The 27,515-nt window shown below is 47.6% G+C and overlaps 2 protein-coding genes across 3 annotated transcripts; one reads left to right on the plus strand and one right to left on the minus strand.

Moving 5' to 3' along the window:
* Positions 1–484: 484 nt before the first annotated feature.
* Positions 485–25,305, minus strand: DHRS3 (dehydrogenase/reductase 3). Of its 2 annotated transcripts, none has more exons than XM_083752829.1 (6): positions 23,671–25,305; positions 7,024–7,167; positions 5,906–6,025; positions 3,775–4,013; positions 2,664–2,789; positions 485–1,662 (listed from the first exon to the last, which is right to left on the minus strand). In XM_083752829.1, exons 1-6 carry the CDS (start codon positions 23,863–23,865, stop codon positions 1,578–1,580), a joined length of 909 nt encoding a protein of 302 aa, XP_083608955.1. In that variant the 5' UTR covers positions 23,866–25,305; the 3' UTR covers positions 485–1,577. The 2 variants fall into 2 exon arrangements, with proteins under 2 accessions (XP_083608955.1, XP_083608956.1); XM_083752830.1 differs by lacking the exon at positions 23,671–25,305 and adding an exon at positions 9,167–9,187.
* Positions 24,037–27,515, plus strand: LOC310850829 (uncharacterized protein; the record flags this gene model as incomplete). Its single annotated transcript, XM_083752828.1, has 2 exons — positions 24,037–25,886; positions 25,984–27,515. One exon carries the CDS (start codon positions 24,037–24,039, stop codon positions 24,952–24,954), a length of 918 nt encoding a protein of 305 aa, XP_083608954.1. The 3' UTR covers positions 24,955–25,886; positions 25,984–27,515.

Below are 27,515 nucleotides of genomic sequence, written 5' to 3' on the forward strand. Positions count from 1 at the left end.
GGCAGAATTTGCACATCTGTCACCGCCCATCTTTCTATCTCATCCCACCCACCACTGACACTTGACTCCTCCCAGGAAGGATGCCCAGAAGGGAATGCAGTGCTTAGACAGAAAGAGCCACCAGGACCCTTCAAGAAGGAGACTCGACTCCATTCACAAGGTTGCAAGACTTTACATCTCTTGAACAATTGATGCATCTCAAGCCTAGTGAAGACAGACTCAGAATGCTTACCAACTAAAGAGGGGCAGGCAAGGGGGAAAAAACACAGAATGGATTGAGTAACCCACAAGAGGGCATGATTGAGTGGTTGATACCCTGAACAATTGGTTGCCAATCTTGCTTGCTGATTCTGGATACACTGTCGAAAACAAAATGGCTTCTCTCACTGGACTCCTCATCCCATTCAGACATTATATCTGGAGCTATTTTTTTTATTTTGATGGGCAGCCATAGAACACGCCGAGTCCACACAAAGACCACCACTGCAGCTTAGCAAACCCTTTATTTATATATGTGTGTATATGCATGAGTGACTGGTTTTGTGTTCCGTTTGGAGGTGTTTTTGAGGAGCAAAGAGCTGGACTCGTTTGGGAAGTTTGTCCGTGCAAATTTGATCCTTCCTACAAGGCTTCCTGCCACCATAGAAAGAGGATGCGCCAACTACCTATCTTGAAAAATGCTGAGATACCCTTGCATGACTCGCCTTAACTTGCTCCTTCCTTGCAAAAAGAAGAAAAGCAGAACCCTTGCACGTAGCCTGTGCATATTAAGATTGAGTCTATCAATGGCAATAAACCACCATAGCTAAGAAGGACCACGTCCTGTTCAGAGGCAGTAGATCTACTCCAGACAAATGGAATGAAACCAGCCTAGGGAGTTCAGGTTGTCTGCTGCCGGAAACAGAATTCTGGGTTTTGGTGTGATCCGATGAGGCAGTTGTGATGATTTCCTTGGTCCAAGCATTGCAGACACAAGATGCACCTTTCCCTACAATCTACAGATAACCCAATAGAAGCATTTGATGCTGTTTCCCTCTGTCCATTGCCAAAGACTCCTGCCAGCTGCCCCTTGCTAAGGAACATTCCGTACTCTTCCTGGCATGTGGGAGGCAGAGGTCCTTGCTGCTTCCTTGGCTAAAAAGAATAATGTGGCATCCATTTTTCTGTTACTTCTTCAGAACCACTAGTCTCAGCACTCACCCAAGGGTAGTGAAATCTTACAAGCTTTACAAAATGAGAACACCCCTTCCCCAACACACACACACACACAAATGGGGGAGGGAACCCCACTAAATTAATTTGCAATTCCTGATTAGCAGGCCAAAGTGGAATGTATGCGGCACGGGAGGTTTGGCAAACCGCTAGGCTTTGAAACTCCTCTGAAAATCTACGTTGCAAATGGCTGCCGTTGCTCGTCCCCCTTCCTTGCCCCTGTGAGTTCTTCTTCCACCCCTTTCCGCTACGGCTCTCGACGCTGTCGCCGTGGCAAGGGAGAGCAAGCGTATGGCCTCGGGAGGCCCCGCCGATTGCCCTCGTCGGGCTCTCGGCCTGCTTGGTGCGTGAGCGAGACGCAGAGCCTACGTGCGCCCTTTGAAAGTGTTCATGCAGGTGTAGCTCCCGGAGAACTTGTGGATTTCTTCGAGTGCCGCTTGCGGGAGGATGCTGCAAGAGAGGAAGGCAAGAGAGGGTGGGTCAGCCAGTCCACCGGAGGCAGAGCAGAGGATAGGCAGAGCAGACAGGTGCACTGGACACTGAAGGACTGGGTAATTTGTTTTTATTTTACGCTTGTCATGATTCTATGACTAGATCAGCCACTGGCCTGATCCAGTAAACCTCTCCTTATGTTCTTATGTTCAGTCGTTGCCCATATGCCTCTGGGCCAAGTTAAAGGGCCTTGCATTAATGTACAGGGCCCTACACACACACACACACACACACACACACACACACACAAACACACCTTCACATTTATGGAAATACGTGCAACTTTTGGTGATGGGTTCCCGCTTCTGGGACAATCTCACCATCTCAGGGTGTTCATCTCACAGTTCAAGTTGCTCCGCAACTCACTGTGCTGACATTTTGGCACAAGCTCTTTGTGGAACCGAGAGAGCTGCTGGGCCTTGGTTTTCCCTTCCCTACTCCACCTGGCCTCTTCTCATCATCGAAGGTGCACACAAGGAGGGGCAACAAAAGGCGCTGCCCTCCATCCCTGCCAGTTGCAGCCTCAGATGTTCATGCATGGCTTGGGACGTTCTGAAGGGGGAATAGCTGTGTGGTCTGCAGGACTGGGCTTACCATTCATGTGGAGGATTTTCAGTGCCAACTCTCCAAGATTCCCCCTTCAGACTTTCCTTCACAACACATGAAGGTTGAGGGTGGAGGTAGGAGATGATGAGGGCAGGGTTGGTACCTGCAGCCCCTCAATCTCCCCCCATTCATGCTCCATCTTGCCAGGACTAGATTTGGAGAGCTAGTGTGGTTTAGCTGTTGGGACAGCCAGAATAGGCTCTGGAATAGCCCACAGGAGACCCTCACTTGGCCATAAAGCTCACATGGTAACCTTGGACCAAACCACCATTTCACAGGCTTGTTGATAAAAAATGGGGAGGAGTCGGAGAGCCAACTTGACCTCCTTGTATCACTGAAGCAGCAGGCCGCACCTTTTCAAGATGATCAGGATGTGCATTGTCCATGGCAGCAGGAGGAAAGCTTGGTTCTGCTGAACAGCTTCTACTGTCCTCCGAGCCACCGTCTCTGGCTTTAGTGGAGGGAAGAGGTTGGGGAATCTGGAAAACAAAACACAGTCCTGTTTGTTCACCTCGTGGCCAGCTCTACCGTTAGGTGGAATGAAGCAGCTGCCTCAGGCTTTGGTGGACAGAAAGTGGCGCTGAAAAAACGTTCTGTCTCCTTGTTTTTAAAAACTGTATTGATATTTTTAAAACGTATACAGTGGTACCTTGGTTCTCAAACGCCTTGGTACTGAAATGCTTTGGTTCTCAAACGCTGAAAACCTGGAAGTAAGTGTTCCAGTTTTCAAATGTTTTTCAGAAGTCGAACATCCAATGTGGTTGTTGGTTATTGTTTCGGGGGCACCTGCACCAATCAGAAGCTGCGCCTTGGTTTTCGAACATTTCAGAAGTCAAACGGATGAATAAGTTTGGGACTTTTGTTTTTACTATTTATTTTGAAATTTTGTTTTTGAGGCTTTTTCAGTTAATTCGTTTTTGTGACTGTGTGGAACCCAGTTCAGCTACTGATTGATTGATTGTGTGACTGCGGAAATGGATAAAAGCCCCCCATCCAAACAATGACTATCATCAGCGCAGGTAAGATTTTTTTTTTTTTTTTAAATTATCATCTACAATACTGTCTTATTTATTTTATAGTACAGTACATTGATTATTACTGCTTTCATTTCATGGATCAATGGTCTCATTAGATAATAAAATTGATGTTAAACTGCTGTTTTCGGGGTTGTTTTTAAAAGTCTGGAATGGATTAATCCATTTTGCGTTACTTTCTATGGGAAAGTGCACCTTGGTTTTGGAACGCTTTGGTTTTGGAATGGACTTCCGGAATGGATCAAGTTTGAGAACCAAGGTAGCACTGTACTGTATATTGCTTTATCTAAACCACTTACATGATATCCTTCAGCTGTAGACTGAATGTTGCTGGGCTGCCCCAGGATTTCCCACCCCTGCTCCTTCATAAATGCACGATCTACCTCATGCATCGCCAACCAGACCTGTTTTTGTGGCTGTCTGCACTGACCTGATCCGCATGCCTTGAAACATCTCTGTGCTGGTGTGGAATGGCAGGACAGTGGTTGCGTTTACTCCAGGACAGTCCAAGAGACCCAGCGTCAAGCTCTCCATGAAGGCAAAAGAGGAGGCTTTGGAAGTGCAATAGTCAATAGCCCCAGGGATGGCAGACAAGGCCAGGATAGAATTGAGGCAAACAATGTGCCCTTTCTGCAGTTCCAGCATCCGTGGCAAGAAGGCCTTTGTGGTCTATGGGCAGAGAGAGAACAACCTTGGTTCACATATCATGATCATCGAGAACTGCTGTTAATTACAGTCATACCTCGGGTTACAGACGCATCGGGTTGCACGACTTTGGGTTGTGCATCGCGCCGAACCTGGAAATACCAGAACGGGTTACTTCCAGGTTTCGGCGCTAGCGCATGCGCAGAAGCGCTACATTGCGCTTTGCGCATACACAGAAGCACTGATTCGCAACCTGTGCATGCGCAGACGTGCGGGTCACGGGTTGCGAACACTGCAGGTTGCGAACGTGCCTCCCACATGGATCACGTTCGCAACCCGAGCGTCCACTGTACTTGATTTATGTACTACTTGCACACCGAAATGGCTTCTTAGTGGGTTACAAGTATAAAATAAAACATAACATACCCGTGCTTAACTGAAACGCACAATAAAAACCTTCCCACGAAATCTTCCGCAACTACAATATGCAACGGGATAAGACCCGTTGAAAAGAAGAAGCATGAAAAGAGCCACCAAGGCAATTAGATCAGGAAGTTCAAATTTAAGGGGGATGCTGGTCTTTAACCAAGTGTGTCTTCAAGAGCTGGTGGAAAGCGAGAACCAGTGGGGAGGGCTCCTATATTTTCAGAGGGGAGGACACTGCACAACAGTGGTGCCACCAGTTGGAAAAGCCCACATCTGTGTTACTGTAAGCTGGCAGCCATGGCAGGGATGGTGTCAGAGAAGTGGTGGGAGGGAAGAAGGCTCAGGGCCTGGGGACTGGAGGTGGGATGATGATAAGGGGCTAGAGGGAGAAGAGGGAGGAGGGTTGGAAGCTGAAGAGGTCATAGGGTTTGGTGAGCAGGAAGAGGCTGTGGCAGAGAGCAGTACAGAAGCAGGGCAGAAGCAGAGGCTGGAGAAGAGGAGGCCCAATTGGCAGAGATCAGGCAGGCTGCTGAAGAAGCCATGGAGTCTCCCCTCATGCTGCAACCAGCTCCCCTCCCTCCCTGGTCTCCCAGAACCAGAAGAGAGATGAAGAGTGTGGAGCAAAGTCAGGAACAGTGGCAATGACTCAGATTGCTTGGGAAGGACCTGGGTGAAGAGAGGACTTAGGGAACTGTGGGAAGGCGGGGACCTTCATTCCCAACAACTGTCTCATAGGGGCAAGATTTACCAGGATGAACTGCTGTGCTCATTAGGCCTGGCCTCTGGAGTCAACCTGGTTTCCTTGAATAAAGAGAACTTCACTGACGCCGTGTGATTTACTGCCAACTTGCTCCTGACTCCAACCCTGACTGATGGGAAAGCTGTGACCCTTCAGGAACTGCTGGACTCCAACTCCCATCATCCCTCACAATTGGCCATTTCTGGCTGAGGCATGATGGCAGTTGGAGTCCAGGAGGGCCACAGAGGCCATCCCCTTCTTCTTTTCAAGAGACCTGCTTCTCCTTTGCAAGTCACAATTCCTCATGTAGGATGGAGCTGAGATATCAGGCAATTGACCACAGGCGGAAATGCATTGGGTAGCGAGAGATAAGGAGCTCCCCAATGCCCAATCTAATTGACAATTGGCAAAAAAAAGAAGAATTAATTAATTAATCACCCCAGGTTAGATCAGGGGCAAAAAAAGGAAAATCTACCCAGCAGTAGAGACTAATTCAGGGATGTCTAAAAGATCATCACATGCCTAAAGCATCACCCGATGGTGCTTAGTATTAATTTCAGTAGGTAGCTGGAATCTTTCCCCCTGCACACACCTTCCCCCTCCCCACTGTTTTTCCTGGCAGGTTTGCACGCCGGGCTGATCTTCCCGAATTCGGCTGAGCCATCCCTCGGAGCAGCCAAGATTTCGCTGGCTGCAATTCCCTGCTGTCACTTCCAAGCCTGAGAACGTGGGAGAAAGGATGGCTTCGTACCCAGAACTGTCCCAGCGTGTTGATGTGCTGTGATTTCAGCAGTGCGTCATCGTCGCTCTCCATCAAGCTCTTGCCGTGAACAACGGCTGCGTTGTTCACTAGGATGGTGATATCCCCGACCTGGAAAGGAGAGAGGGGAGAAAGGAGAAGCCCCCAGTCAGTGGATGAGCCCTGCAAGATCTGACCAAAGGTACATTGAGCTCAGTCTTTTGTTTCCCAACAGTAAACATATTATGCATCCTTATACAGATTCCATCTAGCTCAGTATTGTCAGCAGTTCTCCAGGGTTTGACACGACTCTCTCCCAACCCTACCTGGACACACCGGGGATTGAACCTAGGACTTTCAGCATCCAATACATGTGCTCTTCGGCTACAGATGCTCCACATGAAGCTGCCTCATGTTATATTAGAGCTCAGTATTGTCTACACTGACAGGCTGTGGTTCCCCTGTGTTTCAGGCCTTTCTCAGCCCAATCCAGAAATGCCTGGGACCCTCTGTAAGCAAAGGTGATGCTCTTCCACTGAGCTTATGGAACTGCCCTTAAAAAGAAAGCAAGATTCCAGTCTGCATTGTTTACTGTCGGCATATTTACAAAGCAAAGCAGGGTCGAGTACAGTTTCTGATGGATTCCATCCCACTGACAAACAGCTCTTAATGTCAGAAAGGTCCCACCCTTTGGAGCAGTGGAAACAAGCTTTCTCCATCTTCCATGTGACGGCCCTTCAGAAAGTTGAAGGTGGCTCTCCTCTCAATCTTCTCTTCTCTAGGCTAAACACCCTCAACTCCCTCAACTGTTTCTCATAAGACTTGATTTACAGACCCTTTATCATCTTGGCTGCCCTCCTCTGCACCCTCTAGCCTGCCAATATCCTTCTTTAACTGGTGCCTAGAACTGGACACAGTACTAAGGGTGTGGTCTGCCCAATGCAGAATAGAGCGGTACTCTGACTTCCCTTGAGCTGAGCAATATACTTTGGTTGATGCAGCCTAGATGAGCTTTTTTTGCTGCTGCATCACACTGTGGGCTCACATTGAATCCTATCTCCTGCGGTATTCACTGTCCCTCCCAGTTTGGTGTCATTTGAGAATTTGATAAGTTTCTTCACCAAACGTACCTTTTCACGGATGGCTTTGGCCTGTCGGTAAACCTCTTCGCGGTTGCCCACGTCACAGATGAAGTAATGGCACTCTGTTCCCATTGCTCGGATCTCCTCCGTGGTTTCTTTTAGGCACTTCTCCGTCCGACCCCACAGGATAATCTGCAAGAAGATGGCTCTTTAAGAATCATTGCCCAATGACATCCAGTTGCTTTGAGAATGCTTCACCAGTGCAGCTTCATCCCCACCAACCCCAGTGTCCACCCTGCCAGCCCAGCGCCTTTTGTTTCTCTGCTTGCCTTCTCACTCACAACCAGCCAGGGGGTAGCTGCACCCATCATTGGCTCTAGTTCCACCTATTGTCCATCTCCCCGCCTTCCCTAACAGTGCCAATTGTAACCTTAAGGCTTGATTATGGTACCATGCTTCATGTGGGACTGCCCAAGTTTCTAACCACAGCCATCATGTTACTCAGATGCTGAGTTTCACTGGTTTCTGATTTGCTACTAGGGGAGGTTCAAGATAGTTGTGTTAATCCACACAACTTGGGCTAAAGTAATAAAATAATAATAATAATAATAATAATAATAATAATAATAATAATAATAATAATTTATTATTTATACCCCGCCCATCTGGCTGGGCTTCCCCAGTCACTCTGGGCGGCTTCCAACAAAAGATTTAAATACCGTAATGCATCAAACATTAAAAGTTTCCCTAAACAGGGCTGCCTTCAGATGTCTTCTAAAAGTCTGGTAGTTGACATCAGGTGGGAAGGTGTTCCACAGGGCAGGCGCCACTATCAAGAAGGCCCTCTGCCTGGTTCCCTGTAACTTGACTTCTCGCAGTGAGTGAACCACCAGAAGGCCCTCGGCGCTGGACCTCAGTGTTCGGGTAGAATGATGGGGGTGGAGACGCTCCTTCAGATATACTGGACTGAGGCCATTTAGTACATGCATGCACTGGTTATCTCCCGCTTGGACTACTGCAACACGCTCTATGTGGGGCTACCTTTGAAGGTGACTTGGAAATGACAACTAATCCAGAATGCGGCAGCTAGACTGGTGACTGGGAGTGGCCACCGAGACCATATGACACTGGTCCTAAAGGATCTTCACTAGCTCCCGGTACATGTCTGGGCACAATTCAAAGTGTTGGTGTGGTGCTGACCTTGAAAGCCCTAAATAGCCTCAGACCAGTATACCTGAAGGAGTGTCTCCACCCCCATCGTTCTGCCCAGACACTGAGGTCCAGCGCCGAGGGTCTTCTGGCAGTTCTCTCCCTGCAAGAAGTTACAGGGAACCAGGCAGAGGGCCTTCTCGGTTAGGGCGCCCGCCCTGTGGAACGCCCTCCCATCAGATGTCAAGGAAATAAACAACTATCTGCCTTTTAGAAGACATCTAAAGGCAGCCCTGTTTAGAGAAGTTTTTAATGTTTCATTATGGTTTTATATTTGTTGGAAGCTGGCCAGAGTGGTTGAGGTAACCCAGTCAGATGGGCAGCATATAAATAATAATAATTAACAACAACAACAACAACCACCACAACAAGGACTGCCCAATTCCTTATGCTCCACCTCAGTCACTGAGATCCTCTGATTTGTTTGGCCATTTCTAAAGATCAGTGTGCCCTCCCTGCCAGTGGAAGTTTAGCAGGAATTGTACCTTCCTTCTTTTATATGTCTTCTGAAATCTGCATTGTTTAGGCAGCCATTTGCATCATCATTATTTTGTCCTTTTAATTGCTGCTTTTATGAATCATCTGCTGATTTTATTCCTATGTGTTGTACTCCATCTGCTATATTTTTTAATGAAAGTGTGGATTATAAAAAACTAAATAAATCAGTCAAAGACTTGCTACAGTAGACAACCGTTCCCTGCCACCATATCTCTCACACCTTTAATATCAGTGGAATAGACACATCCCACCCCCAATCCCTAAATAAGCGCTGGGGTTTCTGTATTTGTGTGGGGCAGGCAGGAAGAAGCACTGGAAAACCCGACCTCTGTCTAGGGCTGTAGTTTTCGGATGTGATAGCTTCCCATCCTGGAACCCATCCAGTCCTCTTCTCTCTCCCCCCCCCCCCACCTTACCCCTCCTCAGCTGCTGGCCTCCCTCCCTCCTGCAAGAGACACGCTCTCCTTTTCAGAAAGTTACTGACCAGAAAATTGTCGAGGGCAGCAGCTCAGCGAGGCGGTTAATCCCTGCTGTGGAAGGCTGGCGCTGTGCAGAAGCTTCCTGCCCTGTTGCTACTCTAGGTGACCTCAATCCTTGGCAGCCAGGTGGAATGCTTTGTTGTGCCATCCCAGGAGAAGGTGGGCTGCCAGGGGCTGGGTTCAGCAGCGAGCGGCCTCCCGCCCGCCTAGGATGCCAGCGCTGGATGGCGGAAGGACTCTGCTGTTGCACCGTAATTAGCTACAGGTTGCTAACTGCCTCAACCCCACAAATAGCAGACCAAGAGGGGCTCCGCACCGATGCCATTCTTTTCCCTTCCCATGCCAATGCAACGGGTGGCATGACATCATCGTTCAGGGTGGCGCTCTGCCACCAACCCCATTTGCCTTCTGTGGTTGGCGTCAGCTGAGGAGGAGCAATGCGCAAACATCGCAGCGCATTGGGTGTTTTGTTGAAAAGATGGCCTCCTGCCTTATTGTAAAGATGCCGAAGGCAACTTTTGTCTTTTTTTTTTTTTTTTTTTTTTTAGTCTGCATTTTGGAAAACATGTATACAGAGGTACCTTGGGTTAAGAACTTATTTCGTTCTGGAGGTCTGTTCTTAATCTGAAAGTGTTCTTAAGCTAAAGCACCACTTTAGCTAATGGGGCCTCCTGCTGCCGCCGCACGATTTCTGTTCTCATCCTGAAGCAAAGTTCTTAACCCGAGGTACTATTTCTGGATTAGCGGAGTCTGTAACCTGAAGTGTCTGTGACCTGAAGCGCCTGTAACCTGAAGTGTCTGTAACCTGAAGCGTCTGTAACCTGAAGCGTCTGTAACCTGAGGCGTCTGTAACCCGAGGTACCACTGTATAAATGTGTTTACAGTGTTATGTATTGTTCTTTGTTTCTCTTTCTCTTTCTTTTTTTTTTGTAAAATTCAATAAAAAGTTAATTTTTAAAAATCGTAATGTAAATTTGGGTGCGGGGGACCTTTTTCTAAAAGAAAAAGGTGCAAAGAAAAAAATGCAAAAAAAAAATGCAAAAAAGGAAAAAATGCAAGGAGTACAGGCAATAGATATACAGGGGAAAAAAGGATTTGTTGGAGACAAGCAGATGAAAGAAAGGATGCCCAGGAGGAATACATACCAACAAAAGTGGCCTCTGCAATAAATGTTGCATAGACTTATAGAAATTCAGAGTTGGATGGTACCCCAAGGGTCATCTATTCCAACCCCCTGCAATGCAGGAATATTTTGCCCAACATGGGGCTCGAACGCATGACCTTGAGATAAAGAGTCTCATGTTCTACCAACTGACCTAGTTGCCCAGTATGCTTCCTATGTAATGTGCCAGCCAGTCAGCCATTTCCCCTTCCAAGATACTCCATTCCATTCCCCCAATTTTTTTTCATTTTGCTCAACAGTTAGCATCCTGTGCCCCATATAAACCCCATTTTAAAACAGCTGCATTGGTTGCCAGTTCACTTCTGGACCCAGTTCAAGGTGCTCTTATTGGTGCTTCAAGCCCGAAATGCATATATTAGTGAAAATAGCATACAAAAAAGTTTTATAGTTGGGGGAAGTGCATTGCAAGTGTCTGTTAGCCAGACCTGCATTAAAAATTGTGTTGGGAGAAGTGTACACTTAAAATGCTGGTGAATTTTAATGAGGATGTGGGTCTGTTTGTTTTTTAATATTAAAAAATGCGAATTTGCTCCAGAGATGTGGAGACCTGAATTTAAGACTGGAAAAATGAGAAGCAGAGAGAAAGCAATGCTACCAGATCTGCCTGCCCTTAATGGGCACTTCATAACTCTTGAAGCCAGGAAGGATCTGTCAGCCCAGGCCACACAAAAGTACCTGTTGACAAAAGGGTAACAGCTTGAGCAAGCGCAAACAGTAGCTGAAAGAGAGCAAAGTTTGTGTTCAGTCATGGAAGAAAGGGACTGGGTGAGGTCAAATTTTGTCCCTTCTTTTCAGCTGCCTGCAGCTAGGGGTTTGCTTAAATGTAATACTGGTAACCAAGACTTTGATTCGTCCTGGTGGGAAAAGTTGCTGAGAGACATGTGAATGTTATTAAAACTTATATATGTGGTCCTCTCGGCCACAGCCAGAATGGCCAGTGAACATAAGAATTTAAGTGTCCTGCAGGATCAGGCCAATGGCCCATCTAGTCTGGCACTCTGTTCTCACAGTAGCCAAGCAGATGCCTCCATGGGAAGCCATTGAATGGGATCTGATTGTAGCAGAGCTATAAATAGTAAAAATGGCTTGTGATCAATGTGCATGCACATTGCATTCCATGCTCTGATGACTTCCAGACTGGACTTCTTCTTTCTTCTTCTCTGGCGATCACTCGTAGCCTAGTAAGATCATCTTCCATAAACACAGTTTTAACAGTGAGTCTGTAAGTGACTGTGGAGGCCAATTCTGGATTCACACATCCTTCCACAGTGGGGACAGAGGTTTCCGGGCAGGAGTTGATCACGGTGAAGGTTTGCCTAGCGTGCCTTCCTCTTAGCTCATTTCTCCCTTTCGTCCTGAGTTCAAGTGTCTTCAAAGCCCATGACACCTTTGGTAAAGGCTGTTCTCCAATTGGAGTGCTCACAGGCCAGTGTTTCCCAGTTGTCGATGTTTATACTACATTATTTTAGATTTGCCTTGAGAGAGTCTTTAAACCTCTTTTGTTGACCACCAGCATTACGCTTTCCATTTTTAAGTTCGGAATAGAGTAGTTGCTTTGGAAGACAATAGTCAGGCATCCAAACAACATGACCAGTCCAATGAAGCTGATGTTGAAGAATCATTGCTTCAACACTGGTGATCTTTGCTTCTTCCAGTACACTGGCATTAGTTCACCTGTCTTCCCAAGTGAAGGGTAATTTTTTTCAGGGACACCAGACTGGACTACTACAGTGTGCTCTACATTGGGCTGCCTTTGAAGATAAGGTCATCACAATTGTCCTGCTGGGGCATGTCAATGGCCCATCTAGTCCAGCATCCTGTTCTCGCAGTGGTTGAGCAGATGCCTGTGGGAAAACTGCAAGCAGGACCCATCCAAGAGACCACTCTCCCCTCCTGTGGTTTCCAGCAATTGGGATGCAGAAGCAGCATCGCTACCTCTGCTCACAGAGGCAGAATATAGCCATCACGGCCAGCCTTAGCCTCCATGAGAACAGGGTTGATGGGAGCTATAGTCCATCAAGATCTGGAGGACCACAGACCATGCTAAGCTAGATGGACCAGTGCTTAGACTCCATATATAAAGCACCATCATCCCTTCCCAGAATAGCTCTTTTTTTAAAAAAAAAAAAAAGATAATCCATGTCATGCCAGATTGGCATGTATATATAAAAAAGAGATTTGGCAAGCTTTTGTGTAAGGGTTGACCATTGTCCAAGGTTGACCATTGTCCAAGGCTGGGAGAGAAACCCTTTTGATGCTTGGAGTCTGACATTAAGAGGCCTCTTAATGACACCTCTGAGAAACTATGGTAAACACCGTTGGGCCAGAGGCAAATCTTTGAGCATTAAAGATAATGGAAAGCAAACAGCGAGAGGTGTCAGCAGAGAATGGAAAGATACTGTGACGTATTTTGAGAAGGATAGGGGAGTTCCTTCCATAGGATTCCTAATCCCTGGGATGAAACAGGGTGGCGGCAAGAGAGCAAAGCAAATTCTGCATGCTAAACTGTTAAACCTACGAGACCCAGTGCTTCCCCTGCCCCCGGGGGGGAGGGGGTGCGCGTACTCAAGGGTATGTAGAACTGGCACCTATTTTTTTGATTGTTAAAAAAGTGTGGCACTTACTGTAACAACTTCATGGTAAGCAATCCAATACAGTGGTACCTCAGGTTAAGAGATCCGTTCTTAACCTGAAGCACCACTTTAGCTAATGGGGCCTCCCACTGCCGCCACGCTGCCACCGTGCGATTTCTATTCTCATCCTGAAGCAAAGTTCTTAACCTGAGGTACTATTTCTGGGTTAGCGGAGTCTGTAACCTGAAGCATCTGTAACCTGAAGCGTATGTAACCCGAGACACCACTGTACTGTCAGAACAACCTGGAATGGCCAACTCATTTCATGTCAAGGTTCTTCTTGAGGGTAAGTTTGATACTATTACACTGGATGTAGTAAAATTCCTCTCAGAGGCAGTAAAAATCAGAAATCAGTATGTATAGGCTAAAGCTCCTCTGTTGGCTAGCAAGGCCGATCTTACACCTTAATGACTGTTGCTATATACTATTGTTGTACTATATACTATATATATACTAATATACTATATAATATACTATATACTATATACTATATACTATTGTTGCCTGGCGTGCTCTGGTCCATGGGGTCACGAAGAGTCGGACACAACTAAACGACTAAACAACAACATACACTACTGTGGTACTATGTATTTTGGGTCTGTGGACCGCAATAAAGCTTTGTGTGTTCTCTATGCCATGTCTAACCTTATAACCTTCTAACAGGTCACCTTTTACAAGCATCAGAGCACAACTAACAAAGCTGTTATGGTATTTGGACAGCGCAGTGTTAGGTTTGCCACTAGCGTACCATTCTTGTGTCCATGACATGCTGCTGAATATACTTGCTTAAAATAGAATAAAAAACACCCCCGTCCCCAGTCTGGAGCAGTCTCTGGCGGTGCAACCAGCCTGCAAAGAGTTCAAAGGAAAGAGGAAGAAAGTATTGTTGTCATGCTTGCTTGTTGATGAGAGCAAAAATTGCTGGGCTGCAGGGTTCCTGATTCAAGTGTCTTGCGGCTGCTGAATCGAAGCAAAGAAAGAAAGAAAGAAAGAAAGAAAGAAAGAAAGAAAGAAAGAAAGAAGATTTGGGGGACCAGTAGTCAGAAGCCACTTCTCCCTTCACAGTGCTTGTTCTGTGTGAGGGATAAACAAAATTGTCATGATGTCATAGGTTGGGGGGGGGGGACTGCCTGACCAGCCAATGAACCCTGAGCCACAAAGGAGGTAGTGGGTGCCAATTCTCTCAAGCAATCCGGATGTGCTTACACACACACACACACACACACACACACACACACACACCAAGGATCCTTTGATTGCCAGGCTTCCTCTTACATATGCAAATGTCCTCCTCTGCAAACCCGACTTTCAGATGTCAAAACATTATTTTGGATAAGTCAGAGGAATAGCGTTGAACAGCGGAGAACCACATCTCACGAGGATTTGCCTTCCACACAAGCAACTCCAGTCCAGAAGGTGGTGGACTCACCTCCGGCAGAGGTTTTTTAAATAGAAATTGGATGGCCATCTGCAGGGGATTCTTTAGCTGTGGTTCCTGCATTGCGAGGGGTTGGAAGAGAAGTCCCTTTGAACTCTATGATTCTGTGAAATATTAACAGGCAAGGAAATGCTGGGGAGACAGAATAAATTGTGGTGTGAATGCAGCCCCAGATAATCCCTCCAGATGGCAACAATACCATAATATTGTGGAAGCATCAGAGAACAGCTAATAATGAGGAATGACCAGTGGATGGTCCACAGCTAAGGCCTTATTATTGCATCAATGACATGTTGCAGAAGACAACCACAAAAAGCCCTTATTCCCTGGCTATGTTTTCTTTTATTAAAAAAGAATCTAAACAAAATTATTTCTGTGTGTGTTCACCCCCAGGTTGCAAATATAGCTACATTGGCATTGCTGGGAGTGCAATGGGATGTATTTAAGAAGCTAGAGGGCAGGGGGAAGGGCAGCCACACAGAGGACCCCAAGCTAATTAGAGATGTAATTTATGGCAGACTGGAAAAAGCAACAACAACAACCCACCAATGACCCAAGCCCCTTAAACTCCACTAAAGGTAGCCTTCCATTGTGAAGTCTATTAATTAGAATCAATTTAATCCCTGCTGAGACAAAGGTCAAACTCTGTGAGTCTGACCTTTCTTAGCTGGCTTCAGCATCATCAGCTGCTGACTTCTACACTGCCCAGGCCCATCCTGCATTTTTCTGCACACATTAATGAAAATAACACATCAACTGCATCCTCTTGGGGACACTGCTTGGAAAAGGCAAGGCAGCATACATTAAGCAAAATTTGCATTTATATGCTGATGAATTTTCATTGTGGCTTTTTTATATACAATAAACAGAATCACAAAATCCCTGCAGAAATATGAAGAACTGAAAATTGGAAAAAAAACGAGAAACCAAAAGTGACAAGAGTGTTATTGCCATTGTCAGTCCTACTCATGAGTAGACCCTATGAAATTAAGGGTCCTGACTCATTTGGGTCCGTTAATTTCAAAGGTTCTCCTCTCAGAGAAACGTAGCTGGATTCTGCCCATGGGAAAGATTTTGTTGTGAATCCTTTACACGCAGAAATGGAGAGAAGTACCAGCTAAGGAGAAATGGCTTCAAAAGTTAATGGACTATGCGGAAATGACAAAATTTGACAGCAGAAATAAGAGGTAAAAGAGATGAACTGTTTATGGAAGAGTGGAGAACCCTTTCTGGACTAGTTGAAGTACTCTTATAGTCAAATGAAAACACGGACAAGGTTCAAATTATGGGCAGCGGGATGAGAACAAAGATAAGTGAAATAGAGGATAATTGTATTAGGGAAAAGAATGTCATATAAAACAGTAGGTATAAGGTGGGAATAAAAACATCAAGGAAATAAGGGTGGGGAGTCAAAATTCTAAGAGAAACATATATCAAAATGTAAGCAAATTTGTAAAACCTGTGAAAGTCAATAAAAAATTGTCTGAAAAAAAAAAAAAGATTTCACTGCGAAGGGCCACCACCTCAGTGTCTCCATCCCAATGGAAAGTAACTGGATGGCCCACGCTGCTGCTGTGAGTCAGCTTCCCACCCTTCTCTCTCTGCCCTCTTCCTCTCTCTTCCTCTTCTTGTTAGGCTAAGACTTCTTGGCCCCCCTCCAGATCAACGCTTGAAGATTGGCTTAAGCTTAATCAACAGGAGGCGCAGCTGCCCACAAGAAGCAGTTGAGCAAAATCACCGGAGTTACATAATCATCGTGGAAGAGAAACTCCATACGGAAACCACATGAAACAGGTGGCAGGGACTCAACAAGAGCCGCAAGGGAAGTGAAATTCGCTTTGAGAAGCAGGGCTTGGACAGAGACGCATGCCCTCGGAAGAGCATGTGAGGACATGGCGAAACAGGCAAAGGAAGGCTCAGGAGCCCGGTGGGTGCTGAGAAGCTTATGGGGATGCTCTGGAAGGTGCAGTGTGCAACCGATGCTGAGTACCTCTTGACAGCGATGCTCAGAGCTCTCAGCAAGAGCGCTGCACCTGAACACCTTGGAGCAGTGATAGCCAGGCTTCTCGTCTCCACAGACCACTTGGAAATAACCTACACTAGGGCTGGAGAATCTTTCTCAGTCAGACGGCTGCATTTCCTACTGGGCAACCTTCCAAGGGCTGTGTGACATTGCTGGTGGGCGGGGCCAGAGATAAAAGTGGGCGGAGCAGCAGGTGCAAATTTACCTGTGCTTAGTAAGCAAATTTCTATGCTCTATCCCTGATCCAGATAAGCACAAGCCACTATTCTCATTCAAGGACACATTCCAGCCAGGCAAAAACACTCAAATAAGGTGCAAAGCAGGACAGCTGGGCATGACCTGGGGAGATTCCATAGGGCCAGATAGAGAAGCCTAGAGGGCCACATCTGAGGTTCCCAACCCCAATGTACACAGAGCTCTGTGAACTACTCAAGGGACTGATCCACTTTGTATCCAGTAGGGTTGGGTGATATATCCATATATTGTCTAAAAACCGGTTTGAACTCCATATTGTGATATCGGTCTCATAATTTCTGACCTGGCAATATATCACAAATCATGATGGGTTTGTGCTAGGCAAAAATCACAATGCTGGGAAAACCCTGAAGCCAGCCAATTCCTCTACATAGCTCCATCCTTATTTCAGACATTGTGGTATATCAGTATATCATGATTTTTAGCTGGTGATATAGCACGAGGTTGAAAACCAGATATTCTCCTGTCCTAGTATCCAGGTCATTCAAGGAAGCGCGCGCGCACACACACACACACACACACACAAATACAAAGTGTGGCAAAATATTCTCTCTGGCTACTCTTTCTCTCAGAGGCCCAAGCTGTCCTCTGTCAGGATCTGTGCTTCTTCCTACTGCAAAACAGCCTGCTTGCTTTTCCCCTCACTCTCCAACCTTTCCAGCATAACTACATACCGTATTTTTTGCTCTATAAGACTCACTTTTTCCCTCCTAAAAAGTAAGGGGAAATGCGTGTGTGTCTTATGGAGCGAATACAGCCTGCACAGCTATCCCAGAAGCCAGAACAGCAAGAGGGATTGCTGCTTTCACTGCGCAGCAATCCCTCTTGTTGTTCTGGCTTCTGAGATTCAGAATATTTTTCCTCCTCCAAAAACTAGGTGCGCCTTGTGGTCTGGTGCGTCTTACAGAGCGAAAATACGGTACTTGCTTTACTTCCTGAGATAACCCCTCTGTCACTCCAGCCAGCTAAAGCAGAGTCCTATAGCCAGAAGAAGGGGAAGCTTGGCTATTGCTAGCCTGCCTTGTTCCAGTGATCCGGAGTGCACGTCTCGTTGTGCCAAATCCGTTAATCCAGATTCGACTTCTCCCCAGTTTCTCTGCTGCAATCGCTAACACACATTAGTGAGTCCCATGGGTTTGGTCTCCACTGAATCCTCAACCTGCCAGCCCTGGGAACCCTGCCACTGGGTCCCAGTGGCCAGCACTGTGCTACTGGTGACCTTTCTCCTCCTTGGGCAGCTTGGAGAACCACTGTTTCCTCTGCCACCCACCCAGTTAGGTCTGCGTGGGAATAAGGAAGGTTGCCAGAAGTGGTAGCCAGTTACCCTGGTAATCTACTACTGCAGAAGTTGCCAATTCCCAGATTGGCTGGCTGGCTTCTTCTGGTCTCCTTCCTCCTACTGCTGGACCAACTCTTCATCCCAACAGAAGAAGATACAAGACTTTTGCAACCCACCCTGCCTTTCTCTTTTACACCTCCAACACTGGTGGTGATGGGGTGGAGGAAGGGTGAGAAGTGGGGGGGGATAATCATAAAAGGCTTTTGACGAGTTCTAAGGGAAGGGGGTTGTTTTGGCAAGGAGACTGATTGGGTGAACAACCCAAGCAAGGGTGGCAGCCCCTGGTATGTACAAACGCCCATATGTGCACGGTATAAAAATACCGATGATAAATAAACAGCAAAGAGTGTACTGAGCCTGTAAATCACAAATGCAAACTGTCAGTCAGCTGCACAGCTCGTGAACGCACTCCCTATTTCCGTGCAAGCTGGAGCAAGATTGGCATCTCTGCCGTTTGGAAGCATGAAGGGGTTTTCCCCACCACAACGTGTGCGCACACGCCAGCACAGGGCCCCACCTCCTGAAATCCCTGCCGCCAATCAAAACCAACAGAGTCGTCCCCTTTCTTCTGGTGTCACCCAACCAGATTCCCCAGTTCGGTTGCTTTGGCCTCCCGTTCAGTTTTTAAAACGCTGCCTCTCACTTGCACAGTCAAGTGTAGCTGGCTTTGCATGTCAGAAATCCCAGATTTGACGCCTGCGTCAACGGACCTGGCTGTCCAGAGCAGACAATACTGGGTTGAATGAACCAATGAGCTTACTTAGGGCATCCCCAGATGTCCTTTTCATTTCATGAAAATTTATGATGATTGGTGCTCATGATACAATTGGGGGAGGGGGTCATACCTGATCCCACTTTCAATGCTGTTTATGCAGACAGAAGTTTCAGATGGGTCACACTGCTTCATTCCCAATCGGTGCATACCTTCTAACTTCTTGCTGAAATCCCATAAGTTTTCATACTACAAATGTTTTGGGGCTGCTGTTGCCGTTTGTCCCACTTTTGTTGTGCTGTAGCACCTCCCAACAGCACCTTTGTGGCAGCATCGAGGAAGCACAAATGAAAGCAGAACAAACCCACCGCTAATGCATTATCAATGAGTCGAGCATGTGTTGCAGGATACAGTGGTACCTCGGGTTACATATGCTTCAGGTTACAGATGCTTCGGGTTCCAGACTCCGCTAACCCAGAAATAGTACCTCGGGTTAAGAACTTTGCTTCAGGATGAGAACAGAAATTGTGCCACAACGGTGCGGCAGCAGTGGGAGGCCCCATTAGCTAAAGTGGTGCTTCAGGTTAAGAACAGTTTCAGGTTAAGAACGGACCTCTAAAATGAATTAAGTACTTAACCCGAGGTACCACTGTACACCCACAGCGAAACACCAATCGGGAAGGGTCCTTATAATGCAAATCTTTTGAGAAGCTCCCCCTACTGGTACGGACTGCAACAAACAAGCCTTGTCTAATGATCCCCTGGCATGCAACCAGCCCAGTAAGCAGTAATGAGACTCCGTCAGTTCTATGTAGGATTATTTACACCATGTAGCCTATGGAACGACTGCATTATGCAGTATCCCCATCAAGCTAACTAAGGAACTGACCATCCAGCCCTTCTTATAATTTGTAGTTAACATGCAGGCAGGGGTGCCATTGGAGCAGGACTCTGGGGTAGAAGCTCAGAGTCCCACTCCCTCGGCTTTCCACATCTGGAAGTGTATCAATACATAGTCTTACCATTTGAAAATACACTGCCCAGCCCCTCTGAGACCTGAGTTTAAATTTACCTGTCACCACCACTTAGCTACAAGATGTGGCAATGACTACTGGCTTAGAGGATTCAGCAAATTCATTTTCTTAGAATCAGAATTGTAGAGTTGGAAGGGATCCCAAGGGTCATCTGGTCCAATCCTGAATCCTTGTCCAGTGTGGGGCTCAAACCCATGACTCTGAGATTAAGAGTCTCATGCTCTATCCCAGAGGGTCAATGGTCCCAGAGGTTCAATGAACTATCCCAGAGGTTCAATGGTCAAATTGTGGTGGTGCAGTTATTGCCTTTGCCCCTAGATTCTGAGCTTCCAAGAAGCCTCTCTTTGCAGACGGTGTGCAAATGGACAAGACAGACTTTCCACAGAGTTCTTCTTATGTCAGAACCCCAAGACAGGCCAGTCCCAAATGTGCCTTTGTTCCGAAACCCACTGCATTCCGTCAAGCCACATCAAAGGGCAGATTGCCTCTCTGGGCATGTGCAAACTACACTCCCTTCACCTCCCGGAAGCCACAACCTGCTGCCACATGCTCCAGATTATGGAGTGGTTGCATAATCAAGGGAGGGAGGACTTCAGGCTTTTTGGCCCCCTCCCAACCCCCAAATCCACTCACACAAGGGTCAGGTACAAAACGACCAGAACTGCAAATATTTAAAGCACATTTCAAAACACACGACTTCCTCCAAAGAATCTTGGGAACTGCAGTTTGACAAGGGTGCTGGGAATTGTAACTCTACAATGAGTAAACTGCAGGTCCCAGGACTCTTGGGAGGAGGGAAGTCTTGTTTTTTAAATGCATAGTGTGTCTGAAGCCATAGGTTTAGGATTAGAGGGTGGTATTCAACTAGGTTGAATTCTATGGACCTTACTTAATCATGTTATTTAATTTCAGCAGGTCTACTGTGAGTAAATGTAAGCCCAAGAACTAGTTTTGCATGTACCCCTTCCATGTAAAAGTCATTCCTGTTTACCCCAAGGGAGGGAGTCTATTTGGTTGTTGACAACGTAGAGCAGTCGAGAGTCAGAAATCTTTGCTGATTTGCTATTAACTACCCATTTACCGGTAGCTCCAGATCTGCCATCTGCCACCCGTGGAAATAAAAGTTTGCACATATTCCTGACACCCTAGAGCCCCTCTCCATTTAGCAAACAAACCAGACAGCCGTAATGGTCTGGCTGCATTCCACTGGGCCGTGGGGTGTCATTCAGCTCAATGAGAGCTGGATGTGGGAGGTCTACCCCTCCCTGGGTGTGACTGCTCCCTTATCATCTGCAAGAAATATTGCTAGCGGTGTGTGGGCTGGAGGAGGCAAATCCCTTACCCAGGCTGTACATGCAGTGTGAAAACTGCCAGGCAGAAAGAAAGCTTAAATCACCTTGACAGAGCACCAATGGGACATGTGTGCTATAAGCCATGCAATCCTATGCATGTCTATACAGAAGAAAGTCATATTGAGTTACCATACATAGGAAACTGCCTTATACCAAGTCAGACTATAGGGTCCATCTAGCTCAGTATTGTCTGCACTGACTGGCAGCGGCTCTTCCAGGCTCTCAGGCAGAAGCCTCTCCCAGCCCTACTTGAAGATGCCTGGGATTGAATGGGGGATATTTTGCACCAGAAGGGTGTGCTCTACCACTGAGCTTTGGTGCTTCCCTTAAAAAATAAAGCAGGGTTCTAGCCCTCATGGTTCTGGAAAAAAAAGAGTTTGGTTTAAATAGGAAGCTGCCTTATACAAACACAGACCATTGTCCATGTCCATCTGGCTTATTATCATCTACACTGACTTGCAGAGGCTATGCACAGTTTCAGAAAAGGGTCTTTTCCTACCACTACCTGGAGATGCCAGGAACTGAACCTGGGACCTTCTGCTTGCAAGGCAGATGCTCAGCCACTGAGCTACACAGCTCTTCCAGGAGCTGCTTAGGACCACAGCCTTAACCTCTGCATGACACATGGCTCAAAAACACAGTGCGTGCATGTGTGGATGATCACATAAGGCACATGGTGCCCACAAGAGTTTGCAAATGCACCCTACTACTGGGCTGCAGTTCAGTCGTAGAGCATCTGCCACAGAAGGTCGCCAGTTTGATCCCCAGCAGAGTGGGGAGAGACTCCTGCCTGAAACGCCAGACAGCCACTGCCAGTCAGTGTAGGCTGAGCTAGATGAACCAATGGCCTGACTTGGGATATTATCCTTCCTGCATTATCTGGAAGCCATAATCCATACATTAACCATGTAATCTAGATTAATATTCCTCATATTGTAGTTGAAGGGTGGACAAAAAGAGTGGCTTAGGGAAACTGCAGCAGGTTGGACTAGATGATGCTTCGGGTCCCAACTCTCAAGGATCAAATTAAATTAAGTCTCTAGGATCAAATTAAGGCAGAGTTGAGATCTGAACTGGGAGCTACCCAATTCATAGCCAGTGATGCTGTAAAGTGATTTTAAACCTGCATGCACAGACACATTCCTTTAGATGGCATAGTGGACTGCTTTACTTGCTTCAGGTGTAGTGGTTGCAGGGTCCGACTTAGGACTTGAGAAACCAGGGTTCAAATCCCCATTTAGCCATAAATCTCCCTCGGGTGACCTTCCAAGACTGTCTCTCACCCTATAATTACAGGGATGTTGTGGGAATAAAATGGGGAGGGGGGTAGAAATTAAGTTAATGAATAAATAAAATGTGGCAAGCCAGCCCACCTGAGTTTTGGGTGTGGGGGCCAACTGATCAGAGATCTGTGGCATCTCCCTCATTGCAGGGCACTATCTGCAGTTTAGGCTACATCCTAAACATGCCTTCTCAGAAGCAAGTCCCATTGATTCAGTGGGGCTTGCTCTCCAGGTTAAGTGGGTTGAAAATTGCTGCATGAGCCGCTGGGCAACTCCACCTTAATTGCACAATCTGTCACTTGCACAGTTGCTCTATTCATGCAGCCAGATAAATTGAAGGGGGGTGGTGGTGGAAAGTAGCTTCAAGCGGAGGCTCCCCGCCCCCCTCAGAACCCCAGGTTAAGTGGGATTAGGAATGCAGCCTTGACCATTAGGCTGCCCTGCCTTCATTGCACAATCCCTGCCACACCAATGCAAGTAGAGAAGTTGGGAGGTGGTGGGAGAGGCAGCTTCAGGTGTGCTTCCCCTGCCCTGCTCCCAGATTAGGAGTGCAGTTTTAGGGGTTGCAGCCAAGGCTAGTCAATGAGAGCCCGTGGTGGCATAGTGGTTAGAGTGTCAGACTAGGACCTTGGCAGAGCAGGGTTCAAATCCCTACTTGGCCACGACACTGACTTGGAATCAGTCACTGTCTCTCCCCCTAATCAACCTCACAGGGTTGATGTTGTGTATTAAATGAAGAAAGGGGTAACCATGTAGGCCCCCTCAAGTATCTTGGTTAGAGAGTGAAAAGGTCAGGTATCAATGCAATAAACCAACAGCAGACCCATTCAGGCTAATGGGCACAACTAACAGGCTTACCCATTTCCACGAATTGAATTCAGTTGGCCTGCAGGCTAACCCTTAAATTGCAGGGTCCATTTACCGCAAGGATGCCAACTTGAATAAAATATTTTGGGGGTCCAAGTAAGACCCACACCGTGTAATCAATCACAAGGCACGATACACACACACCATTTGAATGGCAATGCCCATCAACTTTAGGGAGGCCTGGCACCCTCAAATATTTTATTGTGGGTTGGCAGGCAAAGTCTCCTCCGTCTCTAGGAGTTGGCTACTATGCTTCACCGGTGCAAGCGGAGACGTTGGAAGGGGGACCTGGAAGGCAGCTTCAGGTTGGACCCCCCCCCCCCGCGCTCCCCAGCAGGCGCACGCACCCAGCCTTCAAATCATTGTCACCCATTATTCCCAGCCTCTCACCTTGCGGGCGCCGCGTCTGGCGAACTCCTTGGCTAAGTAGCGCCCGATGCCTCGCCCTCCTCCGGTGATGAGCACGCTGTCCCCGGCCAAGTCGCGGAGTTTGCTGGGGAGCACCGTGGACGCCGCCGCCTTGGCTACCAAGCAAAGCATCCGCACCGGGAAGAGCAGCAGAGCGCCCAGGCGTCTCCAAACCATCCTCTTTGGGTTGGGGGGTTACGCACGAAGAGGGAGGGAATTTTGAGGAGTCCGTCGAGAAGGAGGGGTGGGAAAGGGGGAGCACGGCGTCCAGAAGTGTGTGTCGGATCCTAGGCAAACGTACCTCCACCCCGCCAAACAAAAAAAACAACAACAAAAGGGGGGGGGGAGATGGGTTGCGCGAGCTTGCGCGCAAAAGTCCGCTCTGGCGTTGCACGAGTTTCTGGCTTCCTCGGTCGGACTTCCTCGCAGGTGGGTAGAGAATCCAATGGAAAGCCGCCGTCCTATGTACGCTTTACCCGGGCGCCAGCCCGCTTAAAAACGGAGCTTACTTCCGAGTACACATATAGATGTACAGATATAGATATACAGATCTTGCGCTGGGGCTCTCCCAAGGTGCCAAGCAAGAGCAGCCGCGCTGAGAAGCGGGAGATCTCAAAACAAACAGCTCGGGAGAACTTTCCAGAGTTGCTGGGCGATCTGGATCCCGGAGAGGATCGAGCCCGTTTCTCCGCTTTCGTGAAAGAAAACTCCTTGTTTCCTTTGGAGAGCGTCCTGCCGTCTAAGCCGGGCTGGAAAGCCCCCCAGAAGCTCTCCGAGGCGGCGGCGTCTGCATGGGGAGCCGGCAGCGCTTTTCCAGACAGCTCATGTCTATTCTGGGGAGTTCAGGAAATTGCTTCTCGGGGAAGGGGTTGGAAAAAAAGAGACTTTTGGAAGGAGTTGGCTTTAAAAAAAAAAACAGTGACGGGGGGGGGGCGAGGTTCAGGGCAGCGCGCCGGGGTCCCTCCCCCTTCTATACATACGCCGCGTAAAGAAAACTCCCCGCCGCCTTTGCCCGCCTCCGCCTCCTCCTCTGCTTTTTCTTACGCAGACGCGAAAAGAAGTGGCGGAGAGCCTTGGCCGCTTCTTGTTTGCTCCGGAGCCGTCGATCCGAGGCAGGGAAGGAGTCCGACTCGCGCTGCCTGCCTGCCTGCCTGCCCGCCTGCCTCTCGGCGACCTCGGGCTGCTCCTCCTGGGACACTTTCTTATCTTCCCGGCGCGGCTCCCTTGCCCTGGGAGCAGATTTTATACCCTATTAAGCCTGATTGACAGTTAAAGTATTGTTGGAGGGAGAGGGAGGCAGAGAAGATCTCCTTGCTAGTGGCTAGCTGGGCTCGCTCCCCTCCCCCAAGCAGCGTCGCGCATACACGCACACACACAAGCACAAACACGCAGGCAACTTTAAAGCGCGAGCCAGGCTCTCGGCGGCATCCTCCTCCTTTCCAAGCCTGCAAGCCGGGACTTGCTGGATGCCACGTTGGGCCTGCGCAAGCTGTAATTCAAGTACTTTGTAACTGAGAGGCAGCGGCAACAGCCAGCCGAAGCTCCCTCTTCTTTTCTCCTCCTCCCTTAACATAAATACACTGCTGATAACACACACGAGCACGTGTTTTCTAAACTGAGTGCTGCTGAGACTGGGCTATTGAGGGACGGGGTGGGGTGCAACGTAAGTTTCAAAGTCCGGGTTGTGTGCAGCATATGTTTCAAAGTACGGGTTGGAAATTTCCTTTTTGTTCCAGGGTGACAATGGCCCAATTGCCCAAGCTGGCGCCTCCGCACCAAGAAAAAGAAAGGATTTCTTTGCACTGTGCCTAGTTAAACTATGGAACTCGCTCCTGCAGGAATGGATGGCAGGGAAAGAGGACTGAGCACCTTCATGATGGCTATCCTCTGCCTCCGTATCTGGAGGCATTGAGGCTTCTGAATGCCAGTTGCTGGAAACTACAGGAGGGGAGAATAGCTTGTGTGCTCAGATCCTGCCTGTGGGCTTCTCACCAGCATCTGGTCAGCCACTGTAAGAACAAGATGCTGGACTAGAGGGGCCACTGGCTTGATCCAGAAGGCACTTCTTATCTACCTATGGGATTTTGCATGACTGTCTGCATGCAAAAGGAAAAAGAGAAGTCCTTGCAGGCAGAAAAGGAGTCTATTATGGAGGAAGGTTCCACCCAGTGGATACTGAAGTAGTAGTAGTAGTAGTAGTAGTAAAGGTAAAGGTAAAGGGACCCCTGACCATTAGGTCCATTTGTGGCCGACTTTGGGGTTGCGGCATTCATCTCGCTTTATTGGCCGAGGGAGCCGGCGTACAGCTTCCAGGTCATGTGGCCAGCATGACTAAGCCACTTATGGTGAACCAGAGCAGCGCACGGAAATGCTGTTTGCCTTCCCGCTGCAGCGGTACCTATTTATCTACTTGCACTTTGAGGTGCTTTTGAACTGCTAGGTTGGCAGGAGTAGTAGTGGTAGTAATAATAAATTTATGTTTATGCTGCCCATCTGACTGGGTTGCCCCAGCCACTCTGGGCAGCTTCCAACAAAAAAAAAAACACAATAAAACATCAACTGTTAAAAACTTCCCTTTACAGTGGTGCGCACTGCAGTTTCTCTTATTTGCAAATGTGCCCATGGACACCAAATGGTTGCTGATCTAAACCTTAGAGGTACTATGCAACAATCAACCTATTACACAACACCCCTTGTGCGGTGTCATTCCCTGTAAAGCTCCCAGCCAAGAGTTGAGCCAGACAAACATATGACACTCCAGTCTCTCCAAAAGAAAATGTCAGAGATGTTTTGGAGCCTATGGTAATCCACCTAGACAAGTCTGTATAATAAAAATATAATGATGTCGTCACACAACCGCCATAGCAGGGCAGAGCAAAGCGAGTTGGGGCAGAGCTCCTAGTACATACATAAATACATATAAAATAAACTCCAAGCTAATATTTCAAGTATTTCTACTTGTATTTTTTAAAATCAGCAGTGTGGAAACTCAAAACTGCCCTCTAAGACACTGCCCAAGCCCAAGCCCTCACATGGCCCTACTCCACACACTCCCTGAGTTCTTTATTTTTCCTGGCTGGAAACTGTCCTTGAACTCTGATAATGCTTTTTGCTTGCCAGGATGGAGGTGTGTGTGTGTGTGTAGAACTTTTGTGTGTCTGGAATGTAGCCTACATCAAACAAAGGTCACATCCATTTTTCCACTCTATTCTACCTTGGTCAAACCTCACCTATGGTGTCCAATTCTGGGCACCACAGTTTAAGAAGGGACGTGTGTACAGGAAGGGGGCCAAGATGATCAAAGGTCTGGAAATCAAGCCTTACGAGGAAAGGTTGAGGAGGTTGGGTATGTTTAGCTTGGAGAAGAGAAGCCTGAGAGGTGATATGATGGCCATCTTCAAATAGCCAAAAGGCTGTCACATGGAAGGTGGAGCAAACTTGTTCTCTGCTGCTCCTGAGGGTATGATCCAAACCAATGGGTTCAAACTGCCAGAAAGGAGATTCTGACTAAACCTTCGGAAGAACTTTCTGGTGGTAAGAGCTGTTTGACAGTGGAACAGACCACCTCAGAAGGTGGTGGACTCTCCTTCATTGGAGGTTAGGTGGACATCTATTAGGGATTCTTTAGTTTTGATTCCTGCACTGGGCTGGAAAAGGGTTGCCATATGTCCTCTTTTTTCCCCAGGGCACACCCTCTTTTTCATGGGTAGAGTCCTCACAGCGATCCATAGTTAAAAGTAGAAGTTGGCAAATGTGTCCTATTTCTTGCTCTTCAGAATATGGCAACACCAGTATACTGTGCAGCAAACTAAGACAAACATTCAAAA

The sequence above is a fragment of the Podarcis gaigeae genome (assembly GCF_964106915.1).
Source record: "Podarcis gaigeae genome assembly, chromosome: 8".
Classification (NCBI taxonomy): Eukaryota; Metazoa; Chordata; class Lepidosauria; order Squamata; family Lacertidae; genus Podarcis; species Podarcis gaigeae.

Excerpts from the sequence above, each read along its gene's own strand:
- DHRS3 (XM_083752829.1), bottom strand. The coding sequence starts at position 23,865 with ATGGTTTGGAGACGCCTGGGCGCTCTGCTGCTCTTCCCGGTGCGGATG. Across the intron at positions 6,026-7,023 it reads CCAAAGCCATCCGTGAAAAG|GTCGGGGATATCACCATCCT; the intron begins GTACGTTTGGTG and ends TCTCCTTTCCAG. Across the intron at positions 4,014-5,905 it reads ACACGCTGGGACAGTTCTGG|ACCACAAAGGCCTTCTTGCC; the intron begins GTACGAAGCCAT and ends CTCTGCCCATAG.